The sequence below is a fragment of the Neodiprion fabricii genome, chromosome 4, assembly GCF_021155785.1.
Source record: "Neodiprion fabricii isolate iyNeoFabr1 chromosome 4, iyNeoFabr1.1, whole genome shotgun sequence".
Lineage (NCBI taxonomy): Eukaryota > Metazoa > Arthropoda > Insecta > Hymenoptera > Diprionidae > Neodiprion > Neodiprion fabricii.
In genome coordinates this window covers 17,145,613-17,161,902 of record NC_060242.1, presented here as the reverse complement: position 1 = coordinate 17,161,902, position 16,290 = coordinate 17,145,613, and the positions used below count along the sequence as shown (strand labels likewise).

At 36.2% G+C, this 16,290-nt stretch overlaps 1 protein-coding gene across 2 annotated transcripts in view; it reads left to right on the top strand.

Moving 5' to 3' along the window:
• The window catches only part of LOC124181285 (protein kinase C-binding protein NELL1-like), a 79,911-nt gene that overhangs the window by 44,000 nt on the left and 19,621 nt on the right, over positions 1–16,290 (top strand). For both annotated transcript variants that reach the window (XM_046567683.1, XM_046567684.1), the window contains exons 3-4: positions 10,008–10,343; positions 15,806–15,956. In XM_046567683.1, the coding sequence (XP_046423639.1) occupies positions 10,008–10,343; positions 15,806–15,956 (487 nt within the window). The remainder of the gene's footprint in view (positions 1–10,007; positions 10,344–15,805; positions 15,957–16,290) is intronic.

The following is a 16,290-nucleotide window of genomic DNA, read 5'->3' as shown; positions in this document are numbered from 1 at the left end:
TCCCTTCCCTTCCCTCCTCTTCTCTCTTCTCTCTTCCTTCTTATATCCGCGCCGAGAGTTTCTCTTCTCTCTACTTCTTCTCTCCTCCTCTCCGGCTTATCCGCGATAAGAGTTCGTATACCTATGCGTGTATACCATATTTGCGTGTGTGTGTGTGTGTGCGCGATGCCGAGTGTAGAGAAAAGAAGGTAATATCACGCGTGCACGGTGGTTGCATTTGTATGTGTATGTTTGCTCGTGTGTTTGTACGTGTATTATATCAGCTTGGGACGGTAAAGAATATCAAGTTATACGTCGAATAATGGCACCCTTGATGATGCAATCGGCAACGACGACGCTGCTGAATTGCCCTGCACGTCTCGTTGGAAGAAACACGCGTCGACAATCTTGCCAAATTTCAATTCGCTCTATTGGACTCTGTGCGCTTGCATGTGTATGTGCGTGTCTTCTGTCCCGACGCACCGTTGAATTCCTCCTATTTCTTCCGCTCCTTCTTCATCTTCTTCATCTTCCGTTTCTCATTTTTCAAACTGCTGCACCCTTATGTGAAGGGTTCAATGCCAGAGTAGCCTAACCCACATCGTACATAAGGCTTATCTTAAACGAGTTAGGATAGCCGAAGTGAGCATTATCGACAATGTGGGTTAGGCTACTCTGGCATCGAACCTTTTAAACAGTTAAAAATCGTCAGGCTGCATTTTTACTCGTCTTCGTTTACGATCATATGCTGGTTTTAACAAAATATTACAGACTATGAATAAAATTAAAATCTTACATTTATTGTTCTTCGATCTCCCTCTTCCGGATAACGCAGGATTAAATATTTCAAATAATTTCCTTCTATTCGTTCATCCATCCTGTTGCAATATGAATTAAGCGACGCGATTTTTTGACACTCTTCAACGATCGTGATCTTCTTCTTCTTTACACCCCCTGAGTGCCCCTGATGCACTCTGCGTCTCAAAAGAAATAACAAATGTTTATACCGAAGTATCAGTTTACGTAATATACGCCATTCGTCTATACATATGCAACGTAATCGGGTGATTCATTTACTTATTCATTTCTCGCTATCATCGTCATCATCGTCATCATCGTCATCATCGTTGTTATTATTACTGTTGTTGTTGTTGTTCTTGTACACATGTGCACGTACGTAACAACTCTACGATTTCTGTACGATATGCCTTGTTTGATTGCCTGCAGAAACGTTTAAATGTGTCCTTGAGTACAATATTTATAATAACGCGCCCCGCTGATGCTGATGCCGGGGTTGATGATACGCGGTTCGACCCTGATTTTGAGGTCAAAATACTTAACCTTTCATCGTTCTTCGGCTCCCGTCGTCGCGTCCAAGAAGATTGGCATAATTTGGATAAATATCTGCGTCTGTAGCAATTTCATGTTCTCGAAGATGTTTTTCTTCTTCTTCTTCTTCTTCATATTTTTCATCTTCTTTTATCCATTTGTCATACAATCATTTCTATCAACAACTATACAATCGGACTTTCCTGCAGATTTCAGTCACGTATACTTAGGCTCGTTATGCTTGTATACTGAAAAAAAAAAACATCTCTGTTTTTTGCCGTTCGTTTTATTGCTTGCATTGTTTCGTATATTCTTCAGCAGTAGATACCATTTGGAGTAATCTGAAAAACAAAAATGAAGAGGGGAAAGTGAGAGAGAAACTGATCTATCCGAATCAAGGTTTGGTCGTTCATTGTCAGTTCATTATGGGTGTAGATTTCGGGATTTCTCTTTGAGACGAGGCTTTTGAAATGTAAAACAACCTGCAGTCTGAGCCGAAGCTGCACATCATCTTTCTTTTTCCTTTTCATCGCGTTCGTTGCGTGTATGTGCGTTTGTAGCTCAGCCGTTTTTTCTTTTCTCTTCTCTTCCTTTCTGTACATAAGATAATGTTCAGCGGCCGGGTAGTTTATCGATGTCAAATAAACTGTAAAAACGCTCTCCTATTATAAACACCCTGCATGTATAACCTCCTTCAGCCGCATCTGTATACAGCGGAACATAAGACTCAAATCTCTACAATCTTTCCTTATTTCCTTCTTTACTTCTTTGCTTCTCTTCATTTCTCGAATGAACAATGTTGGCTCAGCGCGATAAAACTTTGCTTCGCATCCTGAGAGAGATGGAGACAGGGAGAGAAATCACCTTGTGATTAGAAACTACAACCTTGACCAAGAGCTTGACTGACATATGGTTGCTTATTATTTGCAATATTATAGAGAAATTTTGAGATTCGATTGGTCCAAATCCCCGCGTTGTACATTTATTTATTTACTTTTTTTTTTTGTAACAATAATTAGCACTCAAAGTTTAGAACGCGTGTTATTTTTTCTATGCCAAACAAACGTCATCGTTTAACGATATACGCGACGATCAATGAGAAGAGAACAGAAGAAAAGAGAAGAGACGGAGAAAAATCAATAAGCGTGAATCGTTATTCTACATATGTAGCTCAGAATTTGGCAAAACTTTGGTAATGTTCCTTATTTTCGTTCATATTTTTCTCTACTTTTCGGCGTGGATCGAGATGAAATTTAGACGGTGTTCGGTGAAATCCGATGTCGTATAATAATGATAATAAAACTTGTCGGCTTCGGAAACCACGAAATACAATCTAATCTAAACCGAAGATGTGAAAAAGAAAAGAACAAAAAACCGCAAAAAATACCAAAAAACAAAGAAAAGAAAATAAAATATCTCGTCTCCTTCTCCTCTTCTTCTATACACATATAATATACATCATACGTATCACATACATTTGTGTGTATAAGTTATATGCCGTTGTTAGTCGGCCTTCTATCAATATTTGCTCAAAATATTAACACTCCCCGTGAAAAATGTTATTTATTTCGACGTCCACACTCGGACGTCAATGCGTATTTCTGTGTTGGTGTGTTTCAAGTCGCGACCCTCTCACTGATAAAAAAAAAACAAAAAAAACAAACAAACAAATCGTACAGAAATTCACACTTATACTTGAGCACAAGTGTATTAGCGTATATCGTGATATCTGAAGATGGATTTTCAATTGTTTTTATAAAGAAATGGCGTGAAATTTTACTACTTCGTTCGATATGTCGATCGGTATTATAAAATGAAACAGTCTTTAAGATTCTTTTTGTTGGCGTATGACTTTCGCAAAATGTCACAGATAGACAGTAGATTATCTTGGTCATTTGCGCAAATAACCTTACTGTTATATAACGTGGCACATCACGAAATGTCAACGATTGTATTATGCACATTGCACACACACGTAAATAAGAAACAATGGTATATGTATACACGCATCTGTGTATATAAATAGTATAGAGTGTAAGAACAGATTTTTAAATTCATACAAATTGTACATACATACGTATGCGTAAGAACGTAAGTAATCAGCTTACCCAGTAGGTACGTAATCATCAATTTTCTCTCTTGAATCATTCTCAAGTGTTATGATTACAAACAAAGCGAGAAGAAGAAGAAATCCTGTATTAAAAAAAGTCAACGACCCGTGTCAAATGCAGTTCGTCGTGAGTTCAAATTGTAACTGTAATTATACCTTGGGAATATACAACATATTATATACATACATATAATACGAGCATTGCGTGAAGCGATAAATAATTGCGCAGTAATCAGCACTCTATATAATGTGAATATTATACGTATTTTGAAAAGAAATTAAAGAAAAAAAATAATCCGCGAACGTACGCTAAAAATTGCGTAAATGCTGCTGCACGTGGTTTATAATTTTTTTTTTTTATTTTTCTTTTTTTTTTTTTTTTAGTTTTCTTCTCCCCACCTGACAGCCTGGATAAGAAAGGCGAACAAACCGACCGAGGTTCAGTAAACGGAAACTATTCTTCTCACGGTTATCGAGTGTCAAATACATATATATTTATATGTACAATACGAAACGTTATTTCAATGACAATGCATAATTGATTATGTGGAAACGTTGCGCGCAGAGGTGGCGATAGAGAGAAATGAAAATTGCGTATAACGAAAGGATAAAGAAGGAGAAACGAGAATGAAACAGAAAAATAAGAATAAATAGGAAATCTGCAGTGTAATAATATATTTTAACAATAATGTGTGGCGCGTGGGTGAGAGTTTGCTTACCTTCAATGTCATATCATATATAATACATATATAATACGTATACACGTATATACTTAAAAAGGCAGATGTCATAACGCTGGACTAACGATAAGATCGGATTTTTCGTTTACGATGCAATAGTGTGTAGGAAAGAAAAAGAAAAAAAATAAATATGTACATATAAAAAGAAAAAGAAATAAAAGTAAAGAATGAATGAAGTGGAACGTAAGAGAACATGGAGAAAAAAAAAAAATCAACTTTCGAACCTTCAACTCATTGTCAGTGTGCAGAAAAATTTCCGAATCACGTTTCATCGGCGTCGTCAGTCAGTTCGCAGGAATGTGACAGTGAAGAGCTCTTCCGCTGCATATCATATGCAATATCATGCTCTCGCCCTTTTCAATGTGTCATAAATATTAATTACGCGTTACTCGACGATCGTATTTGTTTACAAAGAATTAACCAATCATTTTTCTGCACCTATACATATATAACACGTTATTAAAGTGGTTTTTACCGGGTGATGAGGGTGCAAGTAATTTTTATCACTGCAATTGCGTTTAGTTTTCTGACCGAGGACGTTGCCGCCGTTATAATGCCGGCGCTCCTCGAAAGATACCCCATAAAAAAGGGCCTGTCAAGGGTCGAATACGACTACGAACTCGATGATAAAGAACTGCCTTCCGGCTTTTTATACCGATTAGGAAGTAACTCCCCCCTTGATATCAGTGAGTATTTGTTTTGTTTTCGTTTTTATTGTTATCTCTGCGAGGTGTGTTCGACGTGAACTATTTCATCCCGCAATTCATATTCGTCTCATCCCTGATTAACAAACTTCGTTCCGCTAAAGTTGGCAACATTTTTTACTCAATTTCCCGACATTCCAAAGAATTTCATTTCGGTATTCGATGTGTGCGTTAATTGTGAAAATTTTGTTCATTCGGCTACACCGAAAGTTTGACAAACCAAGATAATAGTATGTTTTTTAATTTTATACGAGAGTGATCGATCGGAAGGTAATCAACTCGTCAAAGCTGCTGAATTATTTTCACATCGCATGGCACGCGACTTGACGATCGCCTTTTATAAAACGTGTTTTCCGCTTTTTTATTCCATGCGATATTATCGTGGTTGTTTACAACGCTTATAGCCCAATTTTTCGCAAACTTTTTTCCGTCTTCCTATTTTCGTATAAATTTTTGTATTACAGGTTGAATCACTGTGATTTTTCAATCAGTCAAGTACCACGTGTCGTGTTTACATAAGGCAAAAAACTATGCAAAAACGAGGCGATACTGTCACAAAGTGAAAGAAGCTCTTTAAATCTGATAGTTGATAACCAAATATTATAATTATAAACAGCTTAAATACAGCTACAGCTTCTATGTCTGTAAGCCAAGAGAACAACTAACATTGAGTTCTGGGGCTGCGATTCGTCCGACTCGCTGCCATGCCGCATGTTTTTACATATTGATCATTGTGGGTTACGTAATAAAAGTTTTATTCGGACGGTCTGCAAGGAGAGAATGAGGAAGGGGAAGGCTATAAACTTTATTACGCGACGTCGCCGTACCAAATTTCTTCTATCTATTCGTTCCATAGGTATATACTGCGTATGATGATTACACGCATGGATTCATCATTAATTTTTCCGAACCGATAAATCATCTGTACACTTTTTATTAATTTTATTATGAGATAGTCGTGCATCGATTATTTATCAAATTATTATATGTTCGTAAGCTGCAAGGATCTGGTCGGAATTAAACTGGGACGAAAATTTAAAATTTCGATAAACTCCGATTCAAATTATTTAAAAATTGTTAAAATCTACTAGACGATTTGTTTGATTTCACCATACGATAGTTGTAAATTTTATTTGAAACATTATTTTCCATAAATTCATTGAAATGCTTAATTTTTCTTATCTTTTTACCTCCTTACGAAACTTGATTTTACAACATAGCACCGATTCTGTAAATTTGTAGAAAAAAATCTTTCGCACAACTTGCGACTAATCGTACGGTGAAATCGAACGAATCCTACCTATAGATTTTTATCAACTTTAAAGTGACTTGTAGCGAAGCATCGATATCCAATTTCAATTTTGTATACACATTAGAGTGTTTCAAAAAAACCGACTATTTTTTTTTTCGAAGAACATTGAAAAATCCTTCGAGTGTCCCTCAAAAATGACCTCGGTAAAATATGAGCTCTTAATATTGATATTTAGAGGTGGCGATTCTCAATTTTCTATTTCCCATTTAAATAACATGGGAAAAAATTTTTCCAAAATTTCAAATCTTATTGCTCGAAAACGAATCAGTGTAAAGATATAAACAAAACATGTTCTTGTAGGAAATTTTACGCTCTACAAAAAACATCTGAATAAAGATTTGCGTAAGATAAGTCGTTTCGGAGTTATCAGGCCTCAAACATCGAACCGTTTGAAATAATGATGTTATTAATTTATAAATGCTACAAAACTGACTCATATCGTTGATTAATGAAATTTATTACTTAAAATTTCATTGGAGGTCTATAGTTTTAATTTTAAAATCAATAATATTGTGTATTTAAGTGATATGACTCAGTTTTGTAGCATTTATAAATTAATAACATCATTATTTCAAACGGTTCGATGTTTGAGGCCTGATAACTCCGAAACGACTTACCTTACGCAAATCTTTATTCACATCATTTTTGTAGAGCGTAAAATTTCCTACAAGAACATGTTTTGTTTATATCTTCACACTGATTCGTGCTAGAGCAATAAGATTCTAAATTTTTTAAAAATTTTTTTTCCATCTTATTTAAATGGGAAATAGAAAATTGAGAATCGCCACCTCTAAATATCAATATTAATTAAGAGCTCATATTTTACCGAGGTCATTTTTGAGGGACACTCGGAAGATTTTTCAATGTTCTTCGAAAAAAAAAAAAATAATCGGTTTTTTTGAAACACTCTAATACACATCTAAATGTGTATACTTCTAGTGCATTTTATTTTTAGTTTTTTTCAAGAGCTCTTCGCGACCACGAATATAATGATTCGATAAATACCCGATCTACGACTATATCTTGTATGAGAATTAATGAGAAATGTCGTTGTTTTTGGCCAACCAGCCGCCCCAAATGTTTAACAAAAAAATTTACAAGACGTGACGTTATCACGTCAAAAAAAAAAAAAAAAAAAAAAAAAACACCAGACTCGTAAACGTGGCGAAACTCCGGGCCTATCGGATGTATCGTAAGAGTTTGCTGAAGAGGCAGGAAGGCTAAGAGAATCCCGATTAACCGCGAGTCTAACCAGACTCTGGAAGAGGGACCCCGATACTCGTCGTGCTATGACACTAGCTGGCTAGCTCCCCGGTTCGATAGTCGGCGTCGCGACGCCCGGCTGTCTGCCACCTAGCCGACGTCGTCTGGCTGGCCCTGTCCGACCGACGACGCCCTATATATAGAACGAGGGAGGCCAATTCACCGACTTACGCGTATAGAGATACGCTGTAGTTGGCAGAATTGGCTCTCACCTTCGGCTCACCGATTACACCTGTTCACTTTACGCCATTATGCTTACCCTCTCTTGTATACGTTATGGTGTACGTACCTACCGTGATGCTATTTGCACTCACGGATCAAGAAGTCGCAAACGGTATGGAACGGTTTTAAAATGATTCGAACCTGTTTCAAACTGACTTCGATCAGTTTTAAATGATTTTTAAGGTGTTTCAAGTTATCTCGAATGATTTTAAAATCATTACAAACGTTTACAAATGCTATTTTATTCTGTTTGAAACTGATTTTAACTAGTTTCGAAATGATTTCTGAGACGCTTCAAGTGATAACGAACGGTTTGAAAATCATTACTAATGATTTCAAAGGTGGTTTTAGCCTATTTCAAACTAATTTCAAGTTCAAGTAGTTTCATACGAATTTGAGGTGATTTAAAATGGTTTAAAGTTCTTACAAACGGATTCAAACTAATTTGAACGAGTTTTAAACGGTTTCAAGTGGTTTAAAAAACTAATGATTTCTGAGTCGTTACAAGTTACTTCGAATGCTTTCAAAATTATTATAAATTGTTTCAAATGCTGTTTCATCCTGTTTGAAGCCAATTTCAACTAATTTCGAAACGATTTCTGAGACGTTTCAAGTGATAACGTACAGTTTGAAAATCATAATTATTGCTTCTAAAGGTGGTTTCAATCTATTTGAAACTGATTTCAATGAGTATCATACGATTTTGAGGTGATTTAAAACGGCTTCAAAATTCTTAAAAACGGATTCAGACTAATTTGAACGACTTTGAAACTGTTTTAAATGGGTTTCAAGCGGTTTCTGGTTGATTCTAAGAGATTTTTAAGTGATTTCAAACGAATTCAAGTGATGTCTGAGCGATTGTCATCAAACGTAGTTTGCAAATGGAGTGTACAGATAGGTAAATGTGCACTGAAAAATGAGGTGCCATAAAATGAGAAGAGTTGGGAAACAGCAACTTTTAGAGATAGTACGGGCATAAACTAAACCGAGCTCTGCTGAGTTCATAAAAAAAAAAAACGTCTCTCCGTGGTATGAAAAAAAAACGTTAAGCGTGAATTTAGCGATCGAATTAATTTAGTTGTTGATAAAATGATACCAGACGAGTTACAGTACCAAGTAACTTTTCTTAACGTCAAATCCGTATTGTTTGTACAATTTCAATGAGTACAAACACGGCTCATCATATTCGTTAAATATTTGTCTGTAAGCGTGAATTCTCTGATGACATGAATATAGTTTGAAACATATCATCGGCTTACAACACACAACCTGTGCTGATTTAATTTATTTCCTTACTCTTCCACCGGACATTCTTTTTACTAGACTGTGTAGATGATGATACCGATCTTCGGTTTATTCTTCTTCGATTCTCTTGACTGATGGTTTTTCGTCTCTATATGCACAAGTCTACATTTGCGCCTTGCATAAATTAAACATTAAGTGGCAAGGACTCGAGTCGACAGGATGAGAGTCGGTCATTATTTTAGGGGTAGTCGAGTCGTTGCGTCAGAGGCTAATTTGAGGTGGTTTTAGTCTCTATGGTTACACAGTAGAGTCCACGCGTCTAGCCAGCTCATTGTGTAACAATCCTGAGCTCCGAAAATTCGGCAAACATTACCACGACTGCAGCCGCTGCCAACTCTGCAGCGTCATAAAATGAACCACACATCTATGTAAGAGAGATTGAGTGTAATTTCAACTGACTATAAGCAGAGTATAAAATACGTCACTGCATCGAATCGCAGAGTGCAGCATCAATTAAAAACTACTCTTTTTATATGCATATAATATGAAAAACTGTACGTATGTGTTTATGCCGTTACGAGTCACTCGTAAGTTAAGTAACCGAGATGCCCCTCACCGGTTTTATTTATTCTATGATATGTTGTAGTACATCAGAATAAATTCAAAACGTATATTTTTTTTTTTTTTGTACACCGATTCGGCCGCTTGAAGTGTAAAAACTTCCCCAGTAGATTACCCCCTGAAAGTAATTTTTTTACGATTGATCTATAGCACTTAAAAATTTTCTATTAGAATCAATTGGACGTTATTCTGTTATTTTTACCTTCAGGACTTGAATGGTTTATTTTTTTCAAATTTGGAGTTGGTTTTTACCCTTTTAAAGGCCGAATTGGCATGTGAAAAAAGTACGTATCTGATGTTTTTTGATGTACTACGACATATCCCAGAATGAAGTAAATTGCTAAATTACACCTCGGGTGCAGCTTTTCGTACCTGTTCGTACCTCCTCCACAAACAAATTTGTGTATGGTTGTAAATTTTTTATTTGCTTTTTATAATGGAATCGTGAAACCTGATTTGTTAATTCCTTCTCTGTTCGACAGTTTCCGGTTCGTCGTCGAGCGAGGCGAGTGTTACTTCTTCTTCTTCTTCTTCTTCTTCTTCTTCTTCTTCTTCTTCTTCTTATTCTTCTTCATCGTCATCGTCATCGTCATCGTCATCTTCTCCTTCCGGTCTTGGTCTTGGCTCGTCAACGAGATCTGGATTATCTAACAGAGGTGCAGCGGCCAACGTTCCTGGATCCGCGATTAACGCCGGTGCAGGTGTAGGTGCAGGCAGCATAGATCTACTGACTATATTGCAACTTCACAACACAACGCGACAAGGCGTCAGTCGCACTCAGGGATTGGTCACCATCAAACCCGCCTACTATCTGCAAGGTGAGTGACGATCAAACCGTGTTTTATCGGTCATATAGTATAAGATTTCGATAAATCCAATCACCGGCTCGAAAGTTTCCAGAAACAACGCTAGACTAACAACAGTTTTTTCAGAACAATCTGAGAATGAGTTATCTGATGTTGGCAGTACGCGGGTTCTGTTTCATTTTTGTTTTATATCTCAGTTGGATAATAACAATTAAGTACAGATTAGCTCCGGTGTGACAATTTTTTAAGCTTTTTTTTTTGTTTCGACGTTACTTTATCTTGTATGGTATTCTTAATTACACGCGTGGTTTGAGCTGATTTTAGTTTAACATATTTTTCATTTACTATTCCCTATTCGTTTTTTCTTCCCCCCTTGTTGCCTGCTTGTATATTATATACCAAAGAAACTGTTTTATACATAAGTGTATTCTGCATGGTTGCCAATAACTTATACTTCTATACATTGTATACTACACCTTTTGCAATGCACGCGATGTGTGGGTAATTTTTTCTTTTTCTCCATTTATTCTCCCCTTTCGGGGTATGACCAAATAGTCCCAAATTCCGGGAATGCGAATAATAAAAAGAAATAAAGATAAAACGCAAAAATTCCCCAATGTATACGTGTGTACAAGTATACGTCTATATATTATATATCATGTATATTGTGCGCGTAATGGTTGGCTGGTTGGTAATAATAGATAAATAGGTAACGTGTTTCGTGAGACACGTGATATTATATTTGCCGTGTGGCCGTCGGCAGGGGCTGCGGGATGAACGGTGAAGGTCAACGGCCTCGTTACCTCCCTTCCTCCCTCCCACCCTCCTCCTCTTCCTCCTATTTTTTTACTTTCATCAAGATTATATACGATTACGTAAATATGTGTATTATACGTATATAAAGTCGTTTTTACTTTGCTTCTCTTATTGAAATATACAGCATATTTTTATTTAAACTTTTTGTGCCTGTCTTCTTAGTGAAATCATAAAAAATACATCCCCCGTGTCCAGTTTCGACTGTTGTAATATAAATATTATTGGAGTGAATTATTGCGGAATCGAGATTAAGCTTTTCAACAATATTACACATACGCTATTACGTATATGTTTGTCTTCTTCAAATCTAGATCACGTTCTAAATCATGGTGTATTATAATTATTCGAGTAATGACAGGCGTACAGTAGTATTCATCAATGCCTTAACCTTCCGGCTAACTTGTTTTCTGTCCGAAACAAAATGCGACATCGATTTTATACGAATCACGTGACAATGACTCTGAATTTATCACATCAGCTGATTAGCCAGTCATTGTCAGATAATTCGTATAGAATTGAACTCGCATTTTGTTTTGGGAGGAAAACAAGCTGACCGGAAGTTTGTAGCATTAATGAACATTACCGTACAATAATGTAAGTGTACACGTAGATATAGTCAAACTCTTATCGTTGGGTGATTTTCGGATTTTTACTGCGCCTGCAAACGAGCAATATGATTATCACGGTCTAATTCTGCTGCGCCTGTATGCCGGCAACAAAACTATCACGGTTCAGTTGTGTTGCGCCTGGAAACGAGCAACACAACTATCAGCCATATAATTTGCCAGTAGTTCCGCCTCGTTATGGTCAGACAATCGACGCCGAAACGTCACACTGAGACTACGGGCTGATACTCAAGTTGGAAATTGAATGTTCGTTCGGATCAACGGCTCTTTCGTTAATTATCTATATTGACAATCGTAACGATGACTTGATCAGATTAAATTTTTATAGTATATTGATACCGACGAAATAATCTAATTTACGTTTTATAGATATAGTAAGTATCGCCTTAACTTACGGCCTTAACTTAATATCTTTCTTTGAGAAACTCTGCCAGGGATTCACTTTTTTCTTCAACCCTAATCGATCACTCTGCGTGAATTTCACCTCAAACATTTTACAAACATTCTCTATTCGAATTCTTGGCATTTTCAATAACTTTGCCGATGTTTTACTATATTTAAACAATCAATTTTGGTTAGAAATACTGAGAGAGCTTTTTCTGCGATCCTTAAACAATATATAGATATTTAAAAAAAAATTAACAACTCATTTTTGAAGCAAATAATCATTTTTGCGGTGAATGTCACCCAGTGTGATCGTTGTGCAATTTTATCGAGGTGTGACCGACTAAGGTTAATTTATCTCGCTCGCATCTTAACTCTTGTAGTCCTATGAGATTGGAAAAAAATTCTCTAGTCATTTTTCACATCTCATTTTCGAATACGTAACATTCTCTAGAGTTTTCTCATAAAAATATTGATCACTCGCTTATTCTTCATATTCAACTATTATTATCGGAGAGCCTGCATGTATAATACAACTTCATGACATCGCTTTTCTACATTACATCAATTATGTTGTATCAATCGTATTTTCACTTTCTCATTGCGTTTGAACAACTTATCTCGTATGTTGTAAGAAAAGTAATTGAAACGGTAAAAGGAATTGATATGAAGCACAGGTTGTGTGATAATGCAAAAACTAAAAGGAGGTTTAGCAAAAAAATTGAAACAAATTGGCCAAGAAAAAAAAGAAAAAAAAATATTTCAGCGATTTGAAGAATATTCTTACTAACGACTTTATCGTTTAAGTTTGGCCTACGTATATACAATACATTAAATTGGGCGTTGTCACAATTTCACCGTCGCGTCTTCTCGTTATCAACATCGTAAAACTACATTATATACAATTCCACATCATATTGTGCACATAACACGTATAATAAACATGAGTTAATTAATCGTAGAAAATATTTGCTAATAAAAACTCGTTCGATCCTTTTTTTTTTCTTTTCTTATATCCATCGTCATTTCTCCCAACTTATTTTTGAACTAAGAAGAACATTGCAGCTGTTCAAAAAAAAAAAAAAAAAAAGGAATAGTATGATTTTATAAAAACACCACATAAAATCCGTTTGTACAGCAACATAATTTGTTCCTCTAATGTAGACGGTATAGTTTATTTATCCAAGTATTGCTGCCGTCTGCAACATGAATAAACGATCATGTATTGACGAAATTTCGAACGTTCGTTAGAAAAAAGCAGCTGCCGGTCGTGCGAGGCGAGTTTCTCTATTTTCTCATTTCACGAGAAACGCTACAATGCGACCCTCTCTCATCTCTTATATCCGGTTGGTCAAATCGCCGCCAGCTTTGCACCCCCTGGTCACTAAATCAAATTGCGTGCAGAGACCGTCTTCTTATTAGACACCATGCCTCTCCGAACTGGAGGGCGGATTTGTCATCCAGGGTGAACGGCATTACGCATACCTGCAGCAGGCAGGCCGACCCCGGAAATGGACCATAGCCATTGGGCAGGGAACCTCGCTAACCAGCTCCCTCGGGATCATTATCTATGTCATTGTTGGTTTAACACCTCGTTCCACCTCCACCTCCACCTCCTACTCCTCTTCTTTCAGGGGGTCGCGGATCCACCCTGCATACATGCATGTACATTTTACATAATATCCATATGCATGCACATCGCACGTCATTATACCTCATTATTCTTCCTCTTTGACGTGCCCAAAAGTGTCATACGTGTTATGTGACAATTATTTCCCCCATCTCCCTGACTTTTAATATCCTTGTTTTCGCCTGTTTCTCGTTTGTCCTCTTATTTCTGTTACTTCTTCCATCGTCCTTCTCGCCCTGTTTCTATTATTCGACTAACACCCTCGCAGTCTCTATGTTCTCTGTTTATACTGTCTGTGCCTGCAATCCAGTATTTGTACTCGGTGCGCAAGGGGCGAATAACACGTGCTGTTTTCGATGCAGCTGTGGAAATACTGTATATGTACAGTATACCTTTATAAGTGATATTGCAGCTTCGATCGTGCGAATGATCTAGAATCTGGATATTGCCTAGCGTTAGTATTTATCTTTTCCATCCGCACGTTGCGTGTGCAAATATTTGCCTGTTTCTACATTTCAGTTTATTTTTCTTATACAAGTCTTACTATAAGAAAGACTCTCTCGGACTTGTAATTTTTCTATCTCAGTTTGAATAATTCGTACCGCACATAGTTTAATCATATAAGAGGGAAGGAAAAACCACACGATGAAAGGATACAAATATACAGTGTACAGCTTTTCAGATTTTCTATATTTACATACATGTGTCATATATCTATGTATAAGATCGAGATTAGGATCGATAAACCTGAACGTTTGTATTCTAGAATCTATACCGTTATACCTCATACAGACGATAGATAGAGATTAAATCTCCTTTAAGGGATGACCGAATAATGTCATATGGATATAAGTTCCGTTCGTTGAATAGATCTACTACGTATATACCATGGAGAAAAGAGAAAACGCAACACACCGGGGTACAAGAAAGATAAGGAATATAAAATCGAGCGAGATTTATTTTTCTTTATTACGCAGCACGGTATTCGAAGGGGAGTAAAAAAGGAGGGTTTAATAAAAATGCGAGATGAGAAGAGAATTTTTAATATTTATATGGCATATATATTACATAATATATACACTAAGGTGGTTCTTATTTGGGGGTAGGAAAAATTTTCATTGAGACCGATTTGAAACTTGGCAGAGTTGTTGCTTATAATGATGGGAAAAAATCCTAAAAATTTTATAATTATTATTCCCTTACATATTAGCCTAATAAAAGTGATGCTATTAAGCTTATATGTATATAAAAAGAAGTATATTATAAAATGATAATACAATTTTGAAATTTCCACCGTTTGTTTCTATGATTATAAGCAACAACTTTGTCAAGTTACACATCGGTCTCTTAATTTATACCAAAGTCATACAAAACGAAATAACTGCATATAAAAACTACATGTACTTTGAATTTAAAACTTTCAAACCTGTTCCAGTTGACGTAGAGGATTGAATCTTTACACAGATTTTTTTTAATGATTTGGAACAGATCTGGGGGGTGTCCCAATGAAAATTTCTCCGACCCCCAAATAAAAACCACCCTAATACATACATATATGTATATGGCTGTGGAAAAATTCGTGAGGCTTCATAGAGCTTTAGAGGTATAATACTACACCGGTAACATATCCTTCTATATTCGTAATCCTATCTCTCGAAAAATTTCCAATTATCTTCAATAATATTCTCTTATCGGCATTGCACATGCCTCTTGCATACTTTTACTGTATATATATATATATATAACATTATGGGTGACGAGCTGATGGTGAATAGGGACAGAAACACGTATAATAGTTATATACGTATTTATATTGCCCAAAATGCATATCAGGCGCATGTAACGAAATGAATTTTTATACATATGTATATATATATTTTTTAATTGTATTCTCCCTGTTTTATCGCTGTCTTTATAGTGTGTTCTTTTTTTAAAATTATTATTATTATTACTGTGTAATTAGCATAGATATCTATTTTATTGCATTCTAATGTAGTTGTTTTTTTTTACGATTTCAGGTGACGACAGAGAGCTTCGAGTTAGCGAAGCGGGATTTCAAAGAGCTGCGGCGGTTCTTCGGCAGGTTCCGGAGTTCACGGTAGCTGCAGCTCTTCGCCAGGAAGAGGCCAATTCCGGTACAATAATCGCCTTTTCACACGGGAACAACAGGTTCGTACTAATTAAAACAAAACAATATAGAAACAAACAAAAACGAATTACACACACCTCATATTATACATAATACAATCGTGTATACAAGGAATTGGAAGAAAATCATTGGATTCGAAGAAAATAATCTCACAAAATTGCTTTTTTCTCTACCTCTCTCTTAAATACGAAAATCATCAACGACAAGTTAAGATGTAATCATACCTACTTATTTTTTTGTCATATAAGTACACACGTAGTACAAGTGATTATCGCGGGCTAAATTCACAGTTATTAGAATTTCGTTGAAGGTGAAATTGTACTCCAGCAGTCCTTGCTGTCATGTTGTTTGGTG